At 49.1% G+C, this 22984-nt stretch overlaps 1 protein-coding gene across 1 annotated transcript; it reads left to right on the forward strand.

Annotated features, from left to right (window-relative positions):
* The first annotated feature begins 6364 nt into the window (after nucleotides 1-6364).
* LOC107125769 (neurotrophin receptor-interacting factor homolog) lies at nucleotides 6365-20291 on the forward strand. Its single transcript, XM_015429220.1, has 5 exons — nucleotides 6365-6523; nucleotides 9113-9283; nucleotides 11778-11904; nucleotides 17566-17651; nucleotides 20226-20291. The coding sequence occupies exons 2-5, from the start codon at nucleotides 9119-9121 to the stop codon at nucleotides 20289-20291; spliced, it is 444 nt and encodes a 147-aa protein (XP_015284706.1). The 5' UTR covers nucleotides 6365-6523; nucleotides 9113-9118.
* Nucleotides 20292-22984: the final 2693 nt, after the last annotated feature.

A 22984-nucleotide genomic window follows, 5' to 3' on the forward strand; every position in this document is an offset into this window, starting at 1 on the left:
CACAGGCCGGGGATGCGTTGCGATTGCGGTTCCCTTGTGGAAAGGGAAAGAAAACGGCTGACTGCAGCGTCAGTGACGTGGATGACGCGTTCTCCGTGGCTGACCGGTATCTTCCTGCTGCTCCTTCCTCTGACGACGATGCCCCTTCCTCACCTTGCAGATCGATCGCCAGCTCTCTTGACTCCTCGCTGAAAGATGAGCATGTGACCCACCCTCTGGAGCACGCTGCTGGCATCGAGGTGGGAACACTCCCTGTTCTGAAATCTGAACAGGTTCATCATAGGCAGGAGGAGTTCAGTGTGGAACACGGCACACCTTCAGTGAGTGGAACAGACAATGACAGAGTCGCTGGGGATACCGTGGTACATTCCAGTATCACGGCAGTCCACGCGAAAGATGCAGCATGCTCTGATCCTCCGTACTCAACATGGTCAGACCCTGCACAAATGCCGCCATCTAGCAATGAAAGCACCCCCCTCAGTTTCCACACAAGCAACATGGTCGGACCCTGTGCAAATGCCACCATCTAGTGATGAAAGCACCCCCCTCAGTTTCCACACAAACTTCCACCAGGAAAAAAGGGCAGAGTCAATGCAGACACCTCAGGCCTTCATAAGGAACACCGCGAGTGAAATCTGTGCGCCCGCAGAAGGGTGCCCGGCTGTCTCCGGCATCTTCATGCGACAGAGGAAGAATGCATCCTACGTGTGGAAGTTCTTCCGCCGTGCGCCCAACGATAGATTCGTGGTCGTTTGTCAGGAGTGCCACGCGAGGGTGCGTCTTGGGAAGGAGAATGGATGTGGAAAGGTCGGCACTTCGGCAATGAGGAAGCACATGGAGGTGCATCACTCGAACCTCATTCCTCAGCAGCAGGGCGTGGCTGACTTTGGGGCGGCCGGTGCAGCCAGCAAAGTAGCGATAGAGGCTTCCACGGCTGAGCAGATGTACCATTCTCCAGGAGGACAGTCTTCCTCGCCATCTTCCGCGATGTGTCACCAGCTTAACATCGAGGAATCGTTTTGCCTCAAGGCCCCCGTCGGTGTGTCAACTCTTCAGGCAGCTCACTACACCCGTGGCGTGGCCGCATACCTTGCCGAAGCGATGCTTCCGTTCAGCACGGTGGAGGAAAGGTCGTTCGTCGATCTTTGTGCAGCCTTCGCACCACAGTGGAGGATTCCATCCAGACGCTATTTTGCCACAAAGGTCATTCCGGCATTGGCAGAAGACATTAAGGGAGCCGTGTGCCGAGGCATGCAGAGAGCCGTAGGGCGGGTAGTGCACTTCACCAGCGGTGTGTGGACGAGCAGTCGGGACGAGTGTTACCTTTGCGTCACGGCACACTGGGTGGGGTGCAATGCCGTGGGAGCGCTTGAGCACTGGGACGCCACTCTGGTTCTGGAGCCGTTGACACAGAAGCACGCCGCTAACCACGTCTTGACTGAACTGCGGTCCTTGGTGGAGGAGTGGCTGTCTCCCCTCAGTCTGAGACTGGGGAGCATCACGACCGGCAACGGTTCGATCTATGTGAAGGCTTTCCGAAATGCAGCCTTTTGCCACATCCGATGCATAGCTCACTGCTTGAACCTGGTGGTGACGGCAGCGTTACAGCTGGCGCCGGCGTGTGTCAGGACAGTCGTGGACCTGGCATGCAAAATTGTTGGTCACTTCCACAACTCTAGCAACGCACAGGAAGCCTTGAGAAGGATTCAGGTGAGGAGAGGCGTTCCTCAGCATAGGCTTCGCCGAGAGGTTGGCGTACATTGGAACGGCACTCTGCACATGCTCCAGAGACTGTGCGAGCAGAAGGAGGCCGTTAATGAGTATGTGTGCAAGAAGGACTACGGCAACCTCCAAGTCCGCCCTGATCAATGGGTTTTAATGCACAACATTGCAGATTTACTGTACTCCTTTGACGAGTGCACGGGACTTTTGAGCCACAGCGATGCCACTCTGGGGACGGTTCTCCCTGTGATCCATGTGATAACAGCTGACGTTCAGGAGAAAATAGCCTCCTTTGCTAGTGGCCCCATGGCATCCCTGCCATCAGTGGCCTTCGGGAACACGGTGCTCAAGCAACTGACCAAAAACAAGCAGCTGCGCGCCATGTCTGTCAGCGTCAGGTACCACGCAGCCACGTTTCTCGATCCACGGTTCAGAGACAAAATCAGGAGCTACCTGGGGGAGAGTGCGGAAGAGAATTACAATGCGTTGCATGCCTACATTTTGGAGCAGACGACGCCCTACTGCCGCGAGCGAGCTGCGAACGCGCGGCGTGCCGAGTCTGTGGCGGGGGAAGAGATCGTGTCCCAGGACAGACTTTTCTTTGAAAGAGCCCTGCAGAACAGCCAAAGCTCCGTCTTCTCGAGAGGAGTCCTAAAACTGGGTCTCTGTGGTCCTACACCCCGCCCAGTCAGGCAAAACACATTCCTCGAGCAGGAGCCCGAGGTCAGCGCCCAACAAGAACTCGAAGCGTATGTCAGCGACGAGATTCCGGTGGAGTTCTTGCTGCCCGACAGCAACCCATTGCATTATTGGGAAGGAAAGTGCGGCGTGTGGCCGTGCCTGTCTTCCGTGGCCATCAGTACACTGGCCTGCCCTCCGACTAGCATTCCCTCTGAGCGCCTTTTCTCCACTTCCGGCAAAGGCGTGGCAAAGCTTCGGACCCAGCTGTCTCCCGCTGGTGTTTCCGCTCTGTCCTTTGTACGGTCAAATAAAAAATGGATCCCGAGCGAGCACTGCCCTCCAGAATGCACCAGTGACGATTACGCACCACCTCCGCCTGCTGATGCCACCGTGGCGGAGTACAGCCTGGATGAAGAGGATGCTGTCTCTGTTATACTGGAGCCGCTTGTGCCTAACGAAGCGATCCCGAGCGAGCACTGCCCTCCAGAATGCACCAGTGACGATTACGCACCACCTCCGCCTGCTGATGCCACCGTGGCGGAGTACAGCCTGGATGAAGAGGATGCTGTCTCTGTTATACTGGAGCCGCTTGTGCCTAACGAAGCGTCCTGTGAGCTGGAGGAAGATGTGTGACCGTCGCTGCAGGGACCTGGCATGTTTAGTCCAAGATGATAAATTCTTTTCATGAGTTATGAGATAATCAGACCATAAATCAACGCATGCTTCCAGCAATGCTGGTCCACTTCCATAAGGCTGGGTACCTGGGCACAGCCATGGCCGCTCACCACTCAAGTGTCAGTGCCCAGGGGGCCCTTCAGCGTTTCCCTTTCTACATAGTTTTCACCTCAAGTTTATCCCCGGGGGCCATTCCGTTTGTGATGTATACATTCTAGTGATTTGAGGTGTTTTGTTGAGGGTACTGAGTGATTGCTGTTGTTTCTCCTTATCCAAAATGAAGCTTGCTTTGAGCAGAGTTCCCTCCCACCGAGGGATTCTGACGAAAGAGGTATTTATTAGTATTTATTCGTTTCATTGGTTTCTATCCTGCCTTTCTAGCCAGGGAGCATGAGGCAGCTTACAAATATACAATAAACAACCATTGCTTTTTAAATGATAATGACCACAGGTCATGATGTGTGTGTGTGTGTATATAATACTAGAGGGCATCCAGTGAAGCTGATGGGCAGTAGGTTCAGGATGTACAAAAAGAAATACTACTTTACGCAGAGATTGATTAAAAACATGGAATTTGCTGCCAAAGAATATAGTGTTGTCCACAGGAATAAACAGCTTTAAAAGGGGATTAGATAGATTCATGGAGGATATGTCTATCAATGGCTACTATCCATGGTGACTGAGGGGAACTTCCATATTCAGAGGCACTAAGCCTCTGAATCCCAGAGCCAGGAGGCAATGTTTTACTTATTGATAGCCTGACTTCCTCGCTGGGACTCAAGGTGGGTTTTTTGTTAAAAAGTGGCAGTTGACCTATGGCGACCCCGTAAGATCTTCAAGGCAAGAAACAAACATTGCCTGCCTCTGCAAATACTAATCACAGCTGACGCTGCTTGGCTTCCAAGTAAGGTTGCCAGCTCTGGGTTGGGAAATACCTGGAGATTTTGGGGGGTGGAGCCTGAGGAGGGTGCATTGGATGTAAATCCAATGTAAATCCAATGCAGTAAAACCAGCTGATTCCCCACAATAATCATTGCAGGGAACTACAGTCCTTTTCCATTAGAAAAGATTTGGGGAGGGACTTCAATGGGGGTATAATTCCATAGAGTTCACCTTCCAAAGTGGCCATTTACACTCTAGACAAACTGATCTCTGTTGCCTGGAGGTCAGCTATAACAGCAGGAAATCTCCAGCCACCATCTGGAGGTTGGCCACTTTACTTCCAAGATTGGATGAGATCGGGTTAGCCTGGGCCATCCAGGTCAGGTCATTGCAGGATATAAAACAGTGTGGCATAAAACCACCAGGGAACAATGAATGCAATAGGACCGGATTAACAGAATTAGGGAACAAAGTTTGAATCTAGTGGCACCTTTAAGACCAGCAAAGTTTTATTCTGGGTATAAGCTTTCAAGTTCATGCACACTTCTTCAGGTACATTGAAACAGAAAGCCACTAGTGTGGAGCTTCATGAGGACAGGTTTTTTTTTTGGGGGGGACTTCAATGGAATATAATGCTTTCCAAAGTGGCCATTTTCTCCAGGTGAACCGTTGCCTGGAGATCAGTTGTAATAGTGGGAAATCTCCGGGCACTACCATGATAAGATAACGAAGGCCCTGGTCACACGGGCCAGATAACACGGTGGGGGGAGGGCGGTATGGCTTTTTGCACCGGTGCAATTTAACGCGCCAGAACGCAATCAGACGTGGCAGTGGCAAATCGGGGTTTTGTCGGCGCGCGTTTCCGGCGCACGTCAACACAGCGAGAGGAGCGCGCTTGAGCGATCACACGTAGGTATTCCGTTGACAGCCCGTAGCAAACCGTTTGCTAGTAGGCTTTCCTGGGTATTTTTTAACTCCGGATCTTCAGGCAGATGCTGTGGGTTGGCGATGGGTGTGCTACGCTTGCCAGATGTGTCCTTGTGATTTCGCCCGTATACTCCGCCTGACATTTGTGCCTCTCCCGCGGCAAATCCTCCGTGTGACCGGGGCCATGTTTAGGGGGAAATATATCTTCTTTAATTAACCATTAAAGTTGTTTCCTTTGAAATACGGTACAGCGCTCAATAGACCATTTCACTCAAGGTTTCATCAGATGAGACCTTACACTAGAAAATATACAAAAATACGTAAAATTTCTGCCCCCTTTAGTCTGAATGCACCCAAAACAGAAGTCAGAATACTTTTGTGACCATTTTTCTCCAGGTGAACTGACCTCTGTCAAATGGAGATTAGTTGTAATTGCAAGAGATCTCCAGCCACTACCTGGAGGTTGGCAGCCCTAGTTTCAATGTCTCTGAAGAAGCCTGTATGCACACAAAAGCTTGTACCTTGAATAAAACTTTGTTGGTCTTAAAGGTCCCGCTGGACTCAAACTTTGTTCTTCTGCTTCAGACCAACGGGCTACATACACCAGAATCAGGGAACAATGCAAACTATTTAAGGTATACTATAAATTAATACAATGTAAATCCAATGCAGTAAAAGCAGCTGATTCCCCACAATAATCAGTGCAGGGAACTACAGTCCTTTTCCATTAGAAAAGAGCTCTTTCTCCTGTTCAGTGCTCCCTCTAAGCTGTGGATTCTTGTGAGCAAAAATGCTGCATGTGAGTTACTGGCATTAAAGTTGTGAGCGGGTGATTTGGCTTCTGCATAAATTAGTTTGCCTCTGGAGCCATCCTTCCTGAGCTAAGACAAAAAATGTGTAAGCCAGAGTCTAAAAAAACTGCGAGCTAGCTCGCACTAGCTCAACTCAGAGGGAACACTGGTCCCATTGTCCTGCAGTTCCAGCCCCATCACAAAATTGCCCTCCTGAATATTATGGTTTTGCAGTCTGCTTAGTGACAGAAGCGTCGGAGCCTTCCTGACCTCCTCAGGCAAGCCCTTCCACAAAATGGGGATCTACCCCTGAAAAAAGTATGCATTTTCATTATTGAAAGAAGGCTCCCAACAGTATTATTCACACAAAACAAGCGATGGACGAATTCCTTTCTATGGGCATTTGAGCCTCTCAACGGGGGGAAACAAAGATGGCGCCAAAAGTAACCAAGAAGTCTTAATCTCCAGACAAAGAAGTCGCCTCTCTTTGTACACGTTAGCGGCTCTATAGAGGTAGCAACGTGTCGCTCTACCTCCTCATAGATCTATGGCACTTTAACGCGAAGGCAGACCGGAAGTGTGTGTCACTCTGGTATACTCCGCTACGCTTTATTCCCTCGGCAACTCTATGGTGCAAGTCGTCTCGGTCATGGCGACGCTCTATCATTGTCATCTCTATAGCAAAAACGTTTTTTTGTTTTTTAAACTTTACATTTAAAGAGAGCCTCCGGGAAGGTAAAGTTTAATGCTGGAAGCGCGTAAAGAACGGGGGCTGTTTTTGCTGCAGACGGAGATTTCGAACAGCACGTGGGAAAAGAAGGCGAAGCTGATGCTTGGAGCCGCCGGTGAGGCTTTTAATGTTATTTTATAGCCCCTGCGCCTTCAGCCAAAATCGCCGGCTCCCGGAGCAGGTTGCACCAATTCCTAAGGGATGCAATTATCCACTGAAATAGGCTGGGTGTGCTGGGAAGGGTGTCCGGATGCCGCCTTGTGTCCCTCCGACTTCAGGGGGGCGAGGGATGTGGGCAGGGTGGAGTGAGTTCAAGGGACTCCGAGCATCGATGGAGGAAAGCCGGCGACGGTGATTTGGAGGGGGGCGGTTCAATGGATGACTCGCTTGCTGTGCACGCAGAAGGTCTTGTCCCTGGTAGCTCCACTTAAATGGTTTTTCTCTGTCTCCAGAGGGGTGGCAGTAAGAATAAAGAGGTGTCTAGTGATGCTTTAAAGACTACTTTATTTGAGAACAGAGTCCAGTGACCAACGAAGTTTTATTCAGGGGATGGGGTGGGTGGGTTGCCAGATCCATGTTGGGCAACTCCTGGAGAATTGGGGGGCGGCGCCTGGGGAGGACAGCGGCCTCAGCGGGGTACAATGCCACAGAATCCACCCACCAAAGCATCCATTTTCTCCAGGGGAACTGATCTCTGTAGTCCGGAGATGAGCTGTAATTCCAGGGGGTCCCACCTGGAGGCTGGCATACCTATATTATCACACCTTATTCTTGCATAAGTTTTTTCTGGAGCCAGCACTCCCTTCATCAGATGCGCTTCTCTACCTGAAGATCGTTTCAAGGGGTTTGCCATGCTGATCTGCAGGTATCCGATGAAATGAGACTGGACTCCTGAAAGCTCGCATACCCTGAAATTATTGTTGGTCTCTAAGGTGCTACTGGATTCGAATCTAGCCCAAACCGCCAAGAGATCCACCGGTTTGTGTGGAGGTGGTCTCGGGTTCAGTCCCTGCTGGCTCTCCAGGTTAAAAAGGCTCCTGGGTGTTGGGAAAGAATGAAGGACCTTGCTCTGCCCAAGGCCCTGGGGAGCAGCTGCGAGTCAAAGTAGACTGTTGTGATGTGAAAGAGCTTGATTCGAATCCAGTAGCACCTTCTCCTGAGTGGGGTGTAAAAAGGGGCAGTGAGGGACAAAAAAGTACAAGGAGGCATATTGTAGTGGGGAGAGAGTCAGTTTGGTGTAGTGGTCAAGTGCGTGGACTCTAATCTGGGAGAACCGGGTTTGATTCCCCACTCCTCCACTTGCAGCTGCTGGATGACCTTGGGCAAGCCATAGTTCTGACAAGAGCTGTCCTTGAAAGGGCAGTTCTCTCAGAGCTCTCTCAGCCCCACCCACCGCATCATCAGATCTTGGAAGCTGAGCAGGGTCAGTCCTAGCTAGTACTTGGGTGAGAGACCACCAAAGAAGTGGCTGCACAGAGGCAGGCAGTGGCAAACCACCTTCTCTTGCCTTGGAAACCCTATGGGGTCATTGTAAGTCAGGTGTGACTTGACGGCACTTTCCATCGAGGGTCACAATGGAGCAGGTGTGGCTCCAGGAACAACCTGAGAGTCCCAAGCCACAGAATGAAGGCTTACTAGGCTAACTTACCTCACAGGGTTGCGGTGAGGACAAAATGGGGGGGAGGAAAATGCAAGCCCTTCACACCTCACAGGGTTGCGGTGAGGACAAAATTGGGGGGAGGAAAACGCAGGCCCACAGAGGAAGGACAGGATAAAACTGCTGGGTATCTAGGTAGACAGAACATGCCCACCACTATCTCGGGGGCCCTTGGCCTCCTGGTAGCAGATGTGCTGGAATGACTGGCTATGTGAGTGTGAGGCAACCATGTCCTCTGCCAGGATTTGCTAAATTCTTCCCCAGAATTCCTCACGGCTCCTGTTTTATGCCTCCTTCCTGGCTTCCATTTTTACACCCCATTTCCCTTAATGCCGTGGCATTTGTGGACGCCACTGTGGGGAACCCTATCACAGAGCTTCTGCTAAATCCTAAAGCAGCATGATGTCACTGGGCTTGGCCCATAATTATGCCGTTGCCATGATGGTGATTTTTAGTATTATTTTTACTCCTGCCAGCCTACCAAATGGCAGCAGGAAGTTGTAAGAACACAAGAAGAGCCCTGCTGGATCAGACTGGTAGCTCCACCAGCATCCTGTCCCACACAGTGGCTGACTAGGTCCTCTGGAGGGCCAACAACAGGGCATAGAGGCTGAGGCCTTCTGTTGATGTAGCCTCCTGGCTCTGGGATTCAGAGGATTAATGCCTCTGAATGGGCAGGTTCCCCTCAGCCACCATGGCTAGTTGTCACTGATAGACCTATCCTCCATGAATCTACCCACATTTTAGTCACTTTCTGTTTAAAGTAGTATTTCCTTCTGTTCATCCTGAACCTACTGTCCATCAATTTCATTGGATGCCCTCAAGTTCTAGTATTTTGGGAGAGGGAGAAAAAATTGTCATCTCTCTCTGCTTCATGCATAATTTTATAAACCTCTAATGTCCCCACTTAGTCATCTCTTTTCTAAACTGAAAAGTCCCAGACTCTTCAGCCTTTCCTCATAGGGAAGGTGCTCCAACCCCCTAATCATTGCCAGCTATAGTGGGCAACCTGGCAGGCCTAACTCTTCCGAATTGTTTAACCATTAGGGGCTGATGGCAGACAAGCACACACAGAAGCAGATCCTGGAGAAGTTCCTGGCCGCCCTTCCCCAGAAAATGCAGTCCTGGCTCAGGAAGTGTGGCCCTGAGATGTATGACCAGGCAGTAGCCCTGGCAGAAGGCTTTCTGTTCAAGCAACAGCAAGAGGAGAGGAAGCAGGTGAGAATGCATTGTCCTTATGGTTCCAAGAGTTACTGAGTGTGCATGAGAATAGCCTTCAGTTGATGGCCACATGCTGCAAAGGTAGGTTCAGAACAATGCTTCTGTGTATTCCACTAATACCCAGGGCTATTTTTGGGCAGGGACGCACAGGAACGGAGTTCCGGCTGGCTCCTGAGTTGGCCACGCCCAGCAGGAACTCATTAACATAATAGGCCACACCTAACAGCAGACACTCATTAGGATTGGCTACATTAGGGGTGTGTGGCCTAACATGCAAAGACGTTCCTGCTACAAAAAAAGCCCAGGGTTTTGACAACAAAGTAAACAGAATAAGAAGCAAAAGTTGGGTGTGGTTGGATGACCACACTTCTGGTAACATTTGGGGTGTGGCCTAATATGCTAATGGGTTTCTGCTGTTGGGTGTGGCCTATTATGCTAATGAGTTCCTGCTGGGCTTTTTCTTCAAAAAAAGCCCTGCTAATACCCAGTGTGATTCCCAAGGTTGGCACCCATATGTTTTCTGATGTCCACTGGCTCCTTCCCCGAGGCATCGCTCCCTAAAGCAATGAGCCAACCTAGCTTTTCTCCACCTTACTGGAGAAGGAGGTGTCTCACAAGAGCCACTTCCCATGTCTCCATGGCCACCATTTTGTTGTGGTGCCTGCTACCTGTTCTCAGAATTCCAGAAGTGTCTACAGGCTCAGCGAGGCTGAGGACCACGGTTATGTCCAGCTTTCTGCCAGTCAGGCCTGGTTCTGGATTCCATCACATTGAATATCAAGCTGTCACGTACCAGGAGCCAACACGTTAAGAGGTTCTTGCCAAGCTTTTAATGGCCTCTGAAGAGCTTTCAGTGTCATCTGGTGGTCTTCATAACTTTTGATTTCTAGTAGTAATGGCTCATTTGGTTAAGTGGGAAGTCTGAGTTGAAATTTGACGGTTTTGTGGATTGGAGTTTTATTTTTTAAGATGAAATGAAACGGGAGCACCTTAAAGATCAGCCACGTTCATTCTGGCATAAGCTTTTCCTAGTTGGAGTTCACTTCATCAGATGCATTTGGGATGTATATCACCTAGGTGTCTGAAGACATGAGCACTCACTCATGAATCATAGAATAGAATCATAGAGTTGGAAGGTACCTCTGGGGTCATCTAGTCCACCCCCCTGCACAATGCAGGAAATTCACAAATACCTCCCCCCCATATCCCCAGTGACTGCTGTTCCACGCCCAGAAGATGGCAAAAAAAAAAAAAAAAAAACCTCCAGGATCCCTAGCCAAAGTTGCCTGGAGAAAATTTTTCCTGACCCCAAAGTGTCGATCAGCATTTCCCTGGACATGTAAGGAAGGGCCACAAGAACTAAGCACTGATGCAACCCTTCCCGCCCTCCCTCTCATGATCTGCCTAAGTTCACAGAATCAGCATTGCTGTCAGATGACCATCTAGCCTCTGCTTGAAAACCTCCACAGAAGGAGAGCCCACCACCTCCCGAGGGAGCCTGTTCCTCTGAGGAACCACTCGAACTGTCAGGAAGTTCTTCCTAATGTTTAGCCGAAAACTCCTCTGATTTAATTTCAACCTGTTGGTTCTGGTCCGACCTTCTGGGGCAACAGAAAACAACTCCGCACCATCCTCTGTATGACAGCCCTTCAGGTACTTGAAGATGGTTATCGTGTCACCTCTCCATATGAAAGCTTAGGCTGGAATAAATTTGAGTAGGCCTTCATGGCCTTGACCTGGATGGCCTGGGCTAGCCTGATCTTGTCAGATTGTGGCTGCTAAGCAGGGTTGGCCCTGGTTGGTACTTGGATGGGAGACCAGCAGCAGGGAAGCCCAGGGTCTCTGTGCAGAGGTGGGCAATGGCAAATTGCCTCTGTTTTTCCTTTGCCCTCAAAACCCTATGGGGTCGCCATAAGTCAGCTGCCACTTGCCGGCACTTTCCGCCACCATTAGGGCTGCCAAGTGGGGGCGGGTGGCGGGTAAACCCCCGCTTTGGAGGCCCGATTTCCGCCGCCATGGAATCGGGCCCCGGGGGGAACTCCGCCCCCCGAAGCGCAGCGTGGCTGCGTCACCGGAGGTGACACAACCATGTCGATCACGTTGGGGGCATGGCCCTGATCGTCGGAGGGAAAACTCAACGTGATGGACGTCGCGCGTCACTTCCGGTGGCGTGCTTGCGGCACGTGCTTACCACCGGACGGCTCCCGGAGCCCGGCGAGGCTCCCCCGCCAGTAAGAAATTTAGACTTGGCAACCCTAGCCACCATCAATCTTTAAGGTGCCACTGGACTTCTGTTATGTTTTGTTGCTACAAACATGGCTGCCCATCTGGAATTATTCTATAACTGATCGATTGTTTCTATTGGCTGTGGTGTCTATGATTTGGTGAACCCCCTTAATTGTTTTTCTCACATAAAAGTAGTCCATAGATGTGATAAATAAAATAAACAGTCTGATGTGGTAAAAAAGTGTGGTTGTTTTCTCCTGAACAGGGGCCTGTGACCTTTGAAGAGGTGGCTGTGCATTTCTCTGGGGAAGAATGGGCTCTGTTGGATCCGGGCCAGAGAGCTCTCTACAGAGACGTTATGGTAGAGAATTATGGGAATGTGGCCTCTCTAGGTAAGGGTCTCCTTCCCCTGCGTGGTCTGGCTGTGGGAGGCCTACCATGCCTCTCCTCGGGTTTTTTTTAATCATTCCACTGAAGAGCTATTGACAATGAAATGGGATGAAAATGGGTTTTCAAGTAATGATGGCTGGGTCAGGGACCAATGCAAATTTCTCCACAGTTTGGTTTTTAAGTCTTAGTCTTCACGGTCAACTCAAAGTGAAATGCCTGTGTTAAGTTTTTTAAAAACTCAACTTCAGCTAACCTCTTTGAAAACTTGGCTTTTAAAAAATTAGGTCAGGGCAAGTTGGTCTGTAGCTAAGAACTGCATATCAAATGAATTCCCAAAACCTGACGCAGGCCTAACCAAGGATCAAATAGCTCCCCCCGCCCCCAACTAGACTGTTCTGGTAATAAAAAATCCCCTCCGGGGGGCTAAAAAAAAAAAAGATTGTTCTGGTAATCAGTGTCCCTTGAATTATGTGTATAACCTTGTTAGAGCTTTCTGAGTCTGTGTGTGTGGGGGATCGTAACCATTTTGTGGTACACTTTACTTGCATTCTGACCTCACATTTAACCTTGGTTGAAGTAAAATGTCTGTGACCCCCCCCCCCCCCCTGCCCATTGCTGGCTTGTATGTGCCTTTTCCCTTCTCTCTTCTCTTTTCACACATCCAATTATTTGTCATGGCAGGGATGCTATTGGAAAATGAAAGAACCTCCCCCTTTCCTTCCCGAGTCTCTCCTATCTTTTCTGCAATCTCCCCCAAATCTGTGATGTTTTGGGAAAGGTCACAGCAAAACCGGGATGGTCAGCATACAGATGGGATATTCCAGGTTCTCCTGGTCCCACCCACATCGGTTTCTATTTTTTCCTGCCCCGTCTACACAATGGCCATTTCCCTCCCCCCCTGCCGTGGGGAGGTGCCTTTGCCCTCAGGTGGTACTTGAAGGGGGGCAACGGCCACTGCAGGGCTGGGGCAGGGGATCTGCAGAGAAACTCATTGTGTGGAAGCCCCATGTCAGTGTGTTGCATCAGCAGCCACAGCAATAATGGAAGAACCACAGGAGAGTGCCTCCATGTGGACAGGGCCAGAGTTGAACCCTTCTGAGACTCTTGAAGTCAGTGGGCTTAGAAGGGCTTGACTTTGTTTAGGATTGCTCTGCAAAAGTCCCATTTTAGTCCGCAGGGTCAAAGCGATGGTATTCCCAGTAGTCATATATGGCTGCGAGAGTTGGACCATAAGGAATGCAGAGCACCGAAGAATAGATGCTTTCATATTATGGTGCTGGAGGACTAGAGATGTGAAGGCCCGGGAAAAAAACTGAAAAATTCGGAAAAGAACTGTTTTTCGCCCGTTTTTTTCCTGAAGCTTTTTTGTTTTTTTCCGAAAAATTGGAAAAATTGAAAAAAGAAAAGAAAAAAATTGATTATGGAACATTTTATTTTATCATGATGAATAAAATATTTTAAGACAAGGTGTTCAAATATTTTTCAAATCATTTCTAATATATATATATATATGGTATCAGATTGATCTAATTTCTGTCCACTGAGGACAAGCAAGTCCTAGGTTACAAACTGAACTCTCCAATGCAAGAACAAGATGCATTTCTTCCTTTAGGAGGTGCGATTGGCAGAAGAAAATAAAAAAGTTTCAGTTTTGTTTTTGCGTGTGGGCGGGTATTCTGTTTGTAATAATTGTTTGGACACACTATATTTTTAATATGCTAGTTGTGATAATTTCATGCCAAGTAAAAATGTCCATAGTCATATTTTATGTTCCTAAAGTAACAGAATGACTTTCAATCTAGAAAAGACAAAAGAAGTGCTAATGTAGCATTTTTTTCAATTTTTCCGAATTTTTCCATTTCCCCCCGAAAAAAAACGGGTTTTTCCCCGAGCTTCAAAATTTCCAGAAATTTTACATCTCTATGGAGGAGACTCTTGAGAGTCCCCTGGACTGCCAGGAGCTCAAATCAGTCAATCCTAAAGGAAATATCAACCCTGACTGTTCCCTGGAAGGCCAGACACTGAAGCTCAAATACTTTGGCCACCAAATGAGGAGGGAGGCCTCACTGGAGAAGACCCTGATGCTGGGAAAGGTTGAAGGTCAAAGAAGAATAAATTTTAAGAAACATATAAAGCTCAAAAGACACAGTGAACTTAACCCTTCCCATGCCTGTCACTGATATCTTCCTTTCCTAACTGCCTCACTACAAAAACCCACCAACCTAGCCTCAGTTTGTTTTTTGCCATCAGGTTGTAGCTGACTTGATGCAGCCCCCCCTTAGGATTTTCAAGGCAAGGAGGTGCCCACCCTGCTTAGCTTCCAAGACCTGACAGCATAGGGCTAGCCTGGGCTCTCCAGGTCAGGGCAGGCATCTTGCTGAGCCCTGCCTCGAAAGATCTAAACCTGCACGTGAGTACGCACACACTTCCCCTTGGTGGGTTTGTCAACCTCCACGTGGAGCTTGGATTTCTCCCAGCACTGAAACTGATTTCCAGATGTAGATATCCGTTCCCCTGGCAATGGCATCTTTGGAGGGATAAATCTATGGCATCACAACTCTGCTGACCTCCTTCCCCAAACTCTGCTCTCTCGAGGCCCCAGGAATTTCCCAACCCGGAATCGCACCCACCCCCCCCAGCCATGGTTTTGATCCGGAGCCTGCTAAAGTTGCCCTGGGGACCCAGTCATTCTGCCTCCAGAGCATGGGAACGTCCCGGCTCAGATGGAATCCATTTTGAAGCCAGGTGGACTTTAGCCAATAGAAAATAAGGGAGTTTGTGACACTCCTTCTGAGATGGATGTAGCGGACAGCGTGGGTCAACAAGACTTTGGAGTGCTTCGTCTTGGAAAACGCCGCAACTGCAGAAATTGAAAATAAGGATTCACCTGTTCTGAAGGCACTTTGTTCTCTAAGCACCATCAGATCTTGGGATTAATATATAAATTGTGATGAAGGAACGCAAACAATTTTAAAACTTTGGGCCCATTTTAAAATGCCTTTTGCTATTATTTGCAGGAGATCAACGTAAGAGGGCTCAATAAAAGACCACCCACCTGGATAAAAGAGAGGGAAGTCTGAAAGGACAATCCCAGAGTAACTCTGCACTGCCATCCAGTGGCTCGATATATGTATGCAGTCAGAAAACGTTACTTTTAATAAAAAATTGGCTAGTGGAGTGATTTTGTAATAACCAAAATAGCTTGAAATGAAGAAATCTTTGGATGTAGATCTACAGAGCCTTAGAAGTGTTTTTTTTCCACCAAGGGTTTTCCTTAAGACGCAAAAGATATGGAATTTTTTGAGCGCTTGGAAGCTGAAGAAGACCAAAAAGCTCGCTATAATCTGTACTGATATTCTGCTAACTGAATGAAAGGCTTGCCTGGCATGATAATAAAACAGACAGCACAGCCTTGGGGAGCTGTTGATTCCTAGGAGGGCCTGCAAAGCCCATTCCAGGTCCCAGAATTCCTTTGAGCGGAACATCACAGAAGACCCCCTCCAGGCAGGGAAGTTGAAGGAAAGATTGCCCCCAGGGACTCTTTCACTGAATGGGTACCTGAAGATACCCCAAACAGAAGAGGGGTGCTGAGGATGAAAAGGGGTACAAGAGACTGGGAGTCAGGCTGACCCCTGCTACCCCAAGAGGCAAGGAGTCCCCGATAGCAGAAGAGGAGAAGAACCACGATGAGGGATCCGCTCAGGCTTGGAAAGTGGGAAAAGATTCACAGGAAAAAGTCGCCTCACTTCACATGAAATAATTTGCACACAGGATAAACCATAGAAATCCTAAATGTGTGGGGAAACGTTTCACTCCATGAAATATATGCTGATTTCTCATCAAAGCATTTATGCATAGGGGCAAAAAACCCCATATAAATGCCTGGAGTGTGGAACAAACAGCCATAAGACAACACTGGATTAGGAACATTTTCTTGCTCACGGGCCTCGCCTGGCTTTCTCTTTTTGTTTAACCGTTGACTGTCTTTTTTCCAACTGTCTTTTTCACTGTTGAAATGCTCTCTTTAAGAGTTAACCCAAGAGAAGGTGCTGTCCTAGAGAGGCAAATGGGGGAGGGGACCTAGGAAAGCGACTTCCTGTTTGCCTCCCCTACTTGAAGCCACCTCTGAGTCTCCTGGGCTGCTGTCTGATTGGCTGGGAGGCATTTGGTGGACTCAAAGAGGCTTCGGGGGAGTGCTGAACAAAGTCTGAATCCAGTGGCAGCTTTAAGACCAACAGAGTTTTATTCATGGTATAAGCTTTCATGAGCACACACACTTCCTTAGAGGAGGAAGGGCTGTAAACACAGGATGGAAAGTAGAGACAAAGGAATTGGGTAAGCAGGGGATGAGAGAGCCCCTCCCCCCCAGTTCTCCCCTGAGATCCCGACTCCTGCATCAGCAGGAGTCTCTTGGCTTCTTTGTGCAGAGCAACAAGGCCTCTCCAAAGGTGTGAGGTGTAGCAGCCCAAACTGGACCCTTTGAAGGTTGGTTGGGACTCAGGTGGCTTCCAGCTGCATAGGGGCACGTTGAGGAAGGGGGGGGCTAGGGGGAGATTTTGGTTGGGGAAAGAAGGAGGGAGCAGACGCAGGAGGGGTGGAAGTGATGGGGGATTGAATGGGGTGTATTTATTTAAAACATTTTTATGCCACCTTTTCATCTGATCAGGGTCCCCAAGGCGGGGCACATGCAAAAACGTTAAAACATTTGAATAATTACAAACATTAAAAACAATACAATAATTCAAATAAAAACAAATAAAACAAACAACACCAGAACCAGGGAGAAGGGTCAGTTACAGTTATTAGGCATATACCAGATGAAACAGGAAAAAGTATCCACCTGCTGGCCAAACACAGAGATAGAGGAGTTCCGAAGTTTTCATGCCATGGCTGAGAGAGCCCTTTTTCGGGTCACCAGCCATCTAGCCTCAGATGGTGTGGGGCAACCAAAGGAGTGTTGGGTGTTACAAGATAAAACACTGTTCAGTATTTACTGGGTTAATGATGTTTGTTAAGTTACATGTTTGTTTATAACCAATCAGTTTAGAGAGTTAGAAAGCCCGGTAACTTCAGATCTAGTTTGTTGTTCTGATTGGAGACCAAAGTGCCAAGTATTAGCATTTTATGGTTCTTTGTCCTGAGCAAGAAGAAGTTAGTCTTCACTCTCTTCTGCCATGTTCTGTCTAGCTGTAAGGATGTAGGAATATTAGCTCTTTGTTATTTTACATCCCGTGTACCTTTTCCCCATGCTAGGTTGTAGTAAATGTTTATATTTAAACACACCATGGACTCTGCCTCTTTAATACTCTGCTGATTACTCTGCTGATTCATTTTAAAATTAAATAATAACCCAACAGGTTATGGTAGCCCAGGCTATGCTTTCCTAGCCGCGTGCATGGTGGGGGGCAACCAAAGGAGGGTCTCCGAGAATGACTGGAGTGAACCGGTAGGTTCATATGAGAGAAGATGGTCCTGGAAGTAGGTTAATCCCAGGCTGTAGAAGGTCAATACCAGCACCTTGGACTGAGCCTGGAAGCAAATTGAAAGCCAGTGTAGACGGAAAAAGACTGTTCCATCTGCAATCTTTTGGGGGGTGGGGAGGGAGAAATGCATGGGCAGCAGTAAAAACGGCTTCCCAGCCTCTTTCTTGTTCTCCCTTCCAGGCAGCAGTGAAAGGACACCCTTGACGCCTTCTCCACCGTTTCCTTTGTCCGGTGAAGGGAAAAGAGCTGCCATGGAGCCATCTCAGGTACGGGGTGGGGTGTGTGTGTCACTGGGGAGATGGGCAGAGGCTGGCAGGATTGCCTCCTTCACAGAGGATCAGGCATCTTGCACTTGGTTCTGGAGGATATCAAGGCTGCTCTCTAGGAAGAAGAGGAAATTGTCACACCCGGTGTGGGATTGTGAAGTCTGCAAAAATGTAAACACTGCATAGCACAGTAGCATTTAATTGTATCGATTTAAAACCCAAACCACATCCTGCAGATTGAACACTAGATATATGGTATCAACATAACTGCAGAAGATGAATACCAGATGCTGTGCATGAAGACAAATATGAACTAAAGAAGCAATCATTCCTTATGGAAAGAGCAAAATAATTTTCAGTTTCGTGTAACCCTTCCCCCCCCAAGTGGCCAGGGGCCACTTCCTCATTGGGGTCTCCCCATCACCCACATCTCCAGCACAGAGAACTCTACAACCAGGAATGGCAGGGATGTCATTTTACCTAATCCTGACTTGGATGGGTACTCAAAGGTTGGCTGAGAGAAAATTAAGAGAAATGTATTAAACAAAATATATGTGTTTATTACAAAGTGCACGATAACTCTGCTTTAAAAGCATAGGCACATTCTACCCTAGAAGCAGTGAATATTTGAACTAAGAAGTCCTGAATCTTTATAACATGATGCAATCCAATATTGTCTCATGTCAACCTTGAACCACATCAAAACAAGACCAAACATGTTCCAGCCTTCGCCCCGTCCTCAGTGGTCACATTATTGTATCCATGCACACAATGACATATAAACGTGTGTTAGTGCCAAGGGAAGTTTATTATAAGACATTTCAAATATTCTGTGTGGCATAAGAACTAGGTAGCATGGAAGGTTTTCTTAAACTTTTCAGCACACACATCCAGGGAATTCGGATTCAGTAACTCCTTCTAATCATGGCTATCAAAATCCTCAGTGTGTGTGTGTTAGGGATAGGCATGAACTGGGGAAACCAAGGTGCATGAAGGTTCGTGGAGTTGCACGAAGCTTCACGAGCCTCCTTGTTTACTCCACTGGTTCGTTTTGTGAGGTTCGTGATGCAATAGAGCAGGCCCCCCTGTGGGCTACAGACACCAAACTTACAGTGAGTCTCCAGCTGGTTCTCGTCTACCTGCCCTCTAAGTTCAGTGAGGATTGAATTTACGGGGTCCAAGTTATGCCCCCCCCAAGAAGGTGCCCCCCCGGAAAGTGCTTTCTGGGGAAATGACAGGCAGAGGTTCTGGAGTGTATAGAATGTGCCCTGTGTTAAGGTAGAGACATCCAACTCGCAGGGGACTTCCCCCTGATGCTCCTCTACTTACCCCCCCCAAGTTATGTGCAGATTGAACGTTGAGGGTCTGAGTTATTGCCCCCCAAAGAAGACACCCCCAGGAAAGTGCTTTTGCAGGAAATGTCAGGCACAGGTTCAAAAGTGTATAGAATGGACCCCTTGCAAGCTACATGCACCCAATGCACAGGGAACCTCACCCTGCTACCTACTCCTCTACAATCTCTTCAGGTTGGAGGCGGATTATATTTCTGGAGTCCCAGTTACCTACCCCAAAAAAGTTCTCCCCAGTACTCTCTGGAAAAGACAGCTGCAGTTACAGGAGTCTATGGAAAACAAAATTTGAGTCCAGTGGCACTTTTAAGACCAATAATTTTTTTTCGAGGTATAAGCTTTCATGTGCAAGCACACACGGGCTTATACCATGTATAAAATTTTGTTGGTCTTAAAGGAGTCTATAGAAGAGCTCAGGAAGAAGCCAGTGACACCAAACTCACAGGGAAACTTTACCTGGGCAGACGCCCTCCCCAGCCAGACACTGGAAACAAGGCAAACATCCCCCCCCAAGTCTCGAAAGGCAGGTTCTGAAGGACAGAAAGGCAGACATCCCCCAGAGTTTCAACAGGGGATCCGCAAAGTAACCTCACGGCAGCTTGGCAGGCACCCTAGACCCACAACAGAAGGGAATGTAATAAAAGGAATGACGGGATTGCCCATTGGAAACAATGGGACAGGCTTGAAGGCCCATTAGAGATAATGGGAGTCAAGCATGCGTGTTCCATGCTTGCCGGGTAACCTTTTCCCTACCTCACGAAGCTGTTGTGAAGGTAAAGTTTCCTTGTCAGAGTGTGGATTTGAATCTGGGTCTCCCAGAGCCTAGCCTGACATTCTCCCTCTGATGTGGAGGACATCCTGTGTGGGTGATTCCCATCCATCTTCAAGGGAGGCAGGAACTTACTAAGAACTTCCTGTTTCCTGTGGTGGGAGTCACCCCTACTCCAGTTCGTTTCCTGCCTCAAGAGGGAGAGCAGCTAGTTTAGGCTTTGCCTGCACTGATCTTGCCTTTGTCCTTTCTAACCTTTGTTCTTCCCTTCTTTTCCCCTTTAGGTATCTCAACCTCCTTTAGGCATTTCATCCTCCTTTGATCTTAAATCCTTGGTTCTTCCTTTCCAAAAAAAAAAAAAACAACAACCCCCCCCCTCTCCTTCTCCCATTTCGAAGCCTGAGCTCCGCTCCAGGTTTTTCCTCCTGCCGCATCTCTCCTCCTCCTATTTCGAAGCCTGAGCTCCGCTACAGGTTTTCTCTTCTGCCGCTGAGCCGCGGAAGCCGAGCAAACACTCCGTGAGCCATGGAAAGGGCCGCGGAAGACGACGGCTTCCTTATCCTCCCGGGAGCAAAGACGAAGACCGCGAAAGGCAAGCGCGCGGCCGCGAATGCCTACGGAGAGCCGCCGATGACCCGAAGCGCGAAGAGAGACGCGAGAGGAGCCTCGGCCTCGGGGGTCGCGGCGGCCATTTTGAAGGCGCCTTTGTCTGGCGCGATCGGCTCGGGGGGCGCTTCGACTGGCCGATCCCCACCGAAATCGCCCGCTAAGGCACATGGGCGACTCTTGGGCTCTGCTGCGGCACACGAGCACATCCCCGGCCCGGCTACGGCCCATGGGCACCTAAAGGGCTCCGCCACGGCAACCAGCCACCGGGATGCCGGGACCTCGACGCATGGTGGAAGCGGAGAGGAGGAGGAGGAGGAGGAGGATGACGGCGCCGAGGACGTGGACGGGACCGAAGGAACCAGGACTGGTGATGTACCCCCCCGCGGCCCCCCCTCCCTAACCCCAGAGGCCATGGAATTTTTGCGCCAAACCATAAGGGCAGAGATGGGTCGGGAAAAAGGGGGCAAAAAGAGACCTAGGCTTCCTTCCCCAGACCCCAACTGGCCAACACGCCCCGCCCCCCGGCCGCCTAAGGCACCGAGGAATAGCCACAGGCCACATGTGGTCCTCCAGGACCGGGAAGAGGGGGAATACAGTCCACAGGACTCCAGTGTAGAAGGGGAGGAGGAGGACGAAGATGAAGAGGAATTTTCCTCAGGGGAGGAGGGGGAGAAGGCCCCGAGACCGCCTCCACAAGATCAGTCACACCGCTTCTTCCAGGCGGAGGACTTCCCATATCTCCTATCCAAAACCTTATCCGCCTTGCATATTCAAAATGCCAGAAGCGCACCACTGGACACTAAGGACGGGGTAGACGAGGGGGAGGGGGATGAGGTAACAGCCGAATTTTTTCCACCTGTGGATTACTCCGAGCTAGCCTTCCCCTTTCCGGCCTTTTACGTAAGAAAAATCAAATCTGAATGGGAGAGACCCATGTCCTATAGATCATACCCCGCATCACTTAAGAAGCTATACCCCACCACCTCCGCAGCGTCTAAGATGCTCAAGCTGCCAACGGTTGACGCACCAGTGGCAGCCCTCCACTCATCTAACCTGGTGTCGGAGGAAGGTCAGGGAAACCCCCGCAATGGCATGGATAAGAAAGCTGAGCTAATTCTTAAGAAGGCCCACGAGGCAACCGCAATGGCCATTAAATCCTCGGCGGCGGCATCCACAGTCTCAAGGGCGGCTATAGTCTGGATGCGCAAACTGATCCAGTTATTACCAGAGAATGACGCCAGACTGATGGAGGGGGCTTCTAGGGTACTAAAAGCCATTTCCTATACAGCAGACGCCACCCTGGACTCAATGGTTTTCTCATCGCAAGCAGAGTGTGGATTTGAATCTGGGTCTCCCAGAGCCTAGCCTGACATTCTGACTACTACACCACACATTTTGATTCCTCCTCCCCATCCCCAGTACAGCAGTTCTGGGAATGGGAATATGTTGATTCCCCTATGACACTCTAGGGGAATCTTCCCCACAGTAGTTCAAGACCCTCCCATTCTGACTACTACACCACACATTTTGATTCCTCCTCCCCATCCCCAGTACAGCAGTTCTGGGAATGGGAATATGTTGATTCCCCTATGACACTCTAGGGGAATCTTCCCCACAGTAGTTCAAGACCCTCCTTGGGCAGATCTGGTAACTTGGGGCAGCAGAAAGCACACCTTACAATACAAGTTGGGGGCTTCTTTAGTGGACAGGCAGCGGCAGCTTCCTTGTAATCTTGGTGTCATTTGGTTGAAAGGCAGCCACTCCGGCACCCCTACCCTCCCAAAAAAGTCCCCACGGGGAATAATGGAACCAGAATAATTCCAGAATTCTGGAGAAAACCGAATCTGAATCCTGCAATGATATCAGGGAACTTGAATACCATTGAATACTGGTATTAATGCCCAAAATCTGTGCTGAAAAATACCGTGCTTTTTTTTCCAGCTGCACATCCGTAATGCCTGGGATCTGCCTCCCCATTGACCAAGGAAACCTTTTAAAAGTAGATAAAACATACCAGGGAGCATTAAAATGCTGGCCCTGGGTAGTGCTGAATATTTTTGGGAAATCTATGGGACCCAGATAACCGGCATTTCAGAGAATCCCAAACACCCTCCAGTTACCCAAATATACCCAGGAATACCAATAAGGTACCAGATATATCTGAGCACACATCCCTATCAACTGTACACCGGCCCTTGGTCTGAAGACGCATGCTTTAGCTAGTCTGGAAGAAAATTCAACATGAAATGAACATTAAACCTGGCACCAGTTCAGTCTAGGAATAAAGGATGTGTTGATGCTTATTTGATTTTTCTGCGGTTGTAATTCAACTGTACTCTTCCTCTTTGGAGTCTGTAGAATTCAGGCATGGATATTCTTGTTTCTAAAACTGGACCTGTTTGGTCTCTGTACCCATAAATCGTCTCCTGCCTTGGCCTGCCTTCCAACAGCATAAGCAAGGAGTGCCTGCTTAGTTTCTCCATGCAGCAGATAAATCTAAAGGGCTCAGACTGAGAGATGGCCATTCCCTTAGGCATTTCCCGGGCTGCAGCTGTTAAAGGAGTCAAGTCCTGCTGTTCCTGGCTGTCAAGCCCTGCTTCTGAGGC

This window comes from Gekko japonicus, unplaced genomic scaffold, assembly GCF_001447785.1.
Source record: "Gekko japonicus isolate JY-2015 unplaced genomic scaffold, Gekko_japonicus_V1.1 scaffold3298, whole genome shotgun sequence".
In the NCBI taxonomy this organism is placed as follows: Eukaryota; Metazoa; Chordata; class Lepidosauria; order Squamata; family Gekkonidae; genus Gekko; species Gekko japonicus.

What these genes read in the sequence shown, in the direction of transcription:
- LOC107125769 (XM_015429220.1), top strand. Translation starts at nt 9,119, where the DNA reads ATGGCAGACAAGCACACACAGAAGCAGATCCTGGAGAAGTTCCTGGCC. An exon ending in AGCAAGAGGAGAGGAAGCAG is followed by an intron (nt 9,284 to 11,777) that starts GTGAGAATGCAT and finishes TCTCCTGAACAG; the next exon opens with GGGCCTGTGACCTTTGAAGA. An exon ending in CTGCCATGGAGCCATCTCAG is followed by an intron (nt 17,652 to 20,225) that starts GTACGGGGTGGG and finishes CCTATTTCGAAG; the next exon opens with CCTGAGCTCCGCTACAGGTT.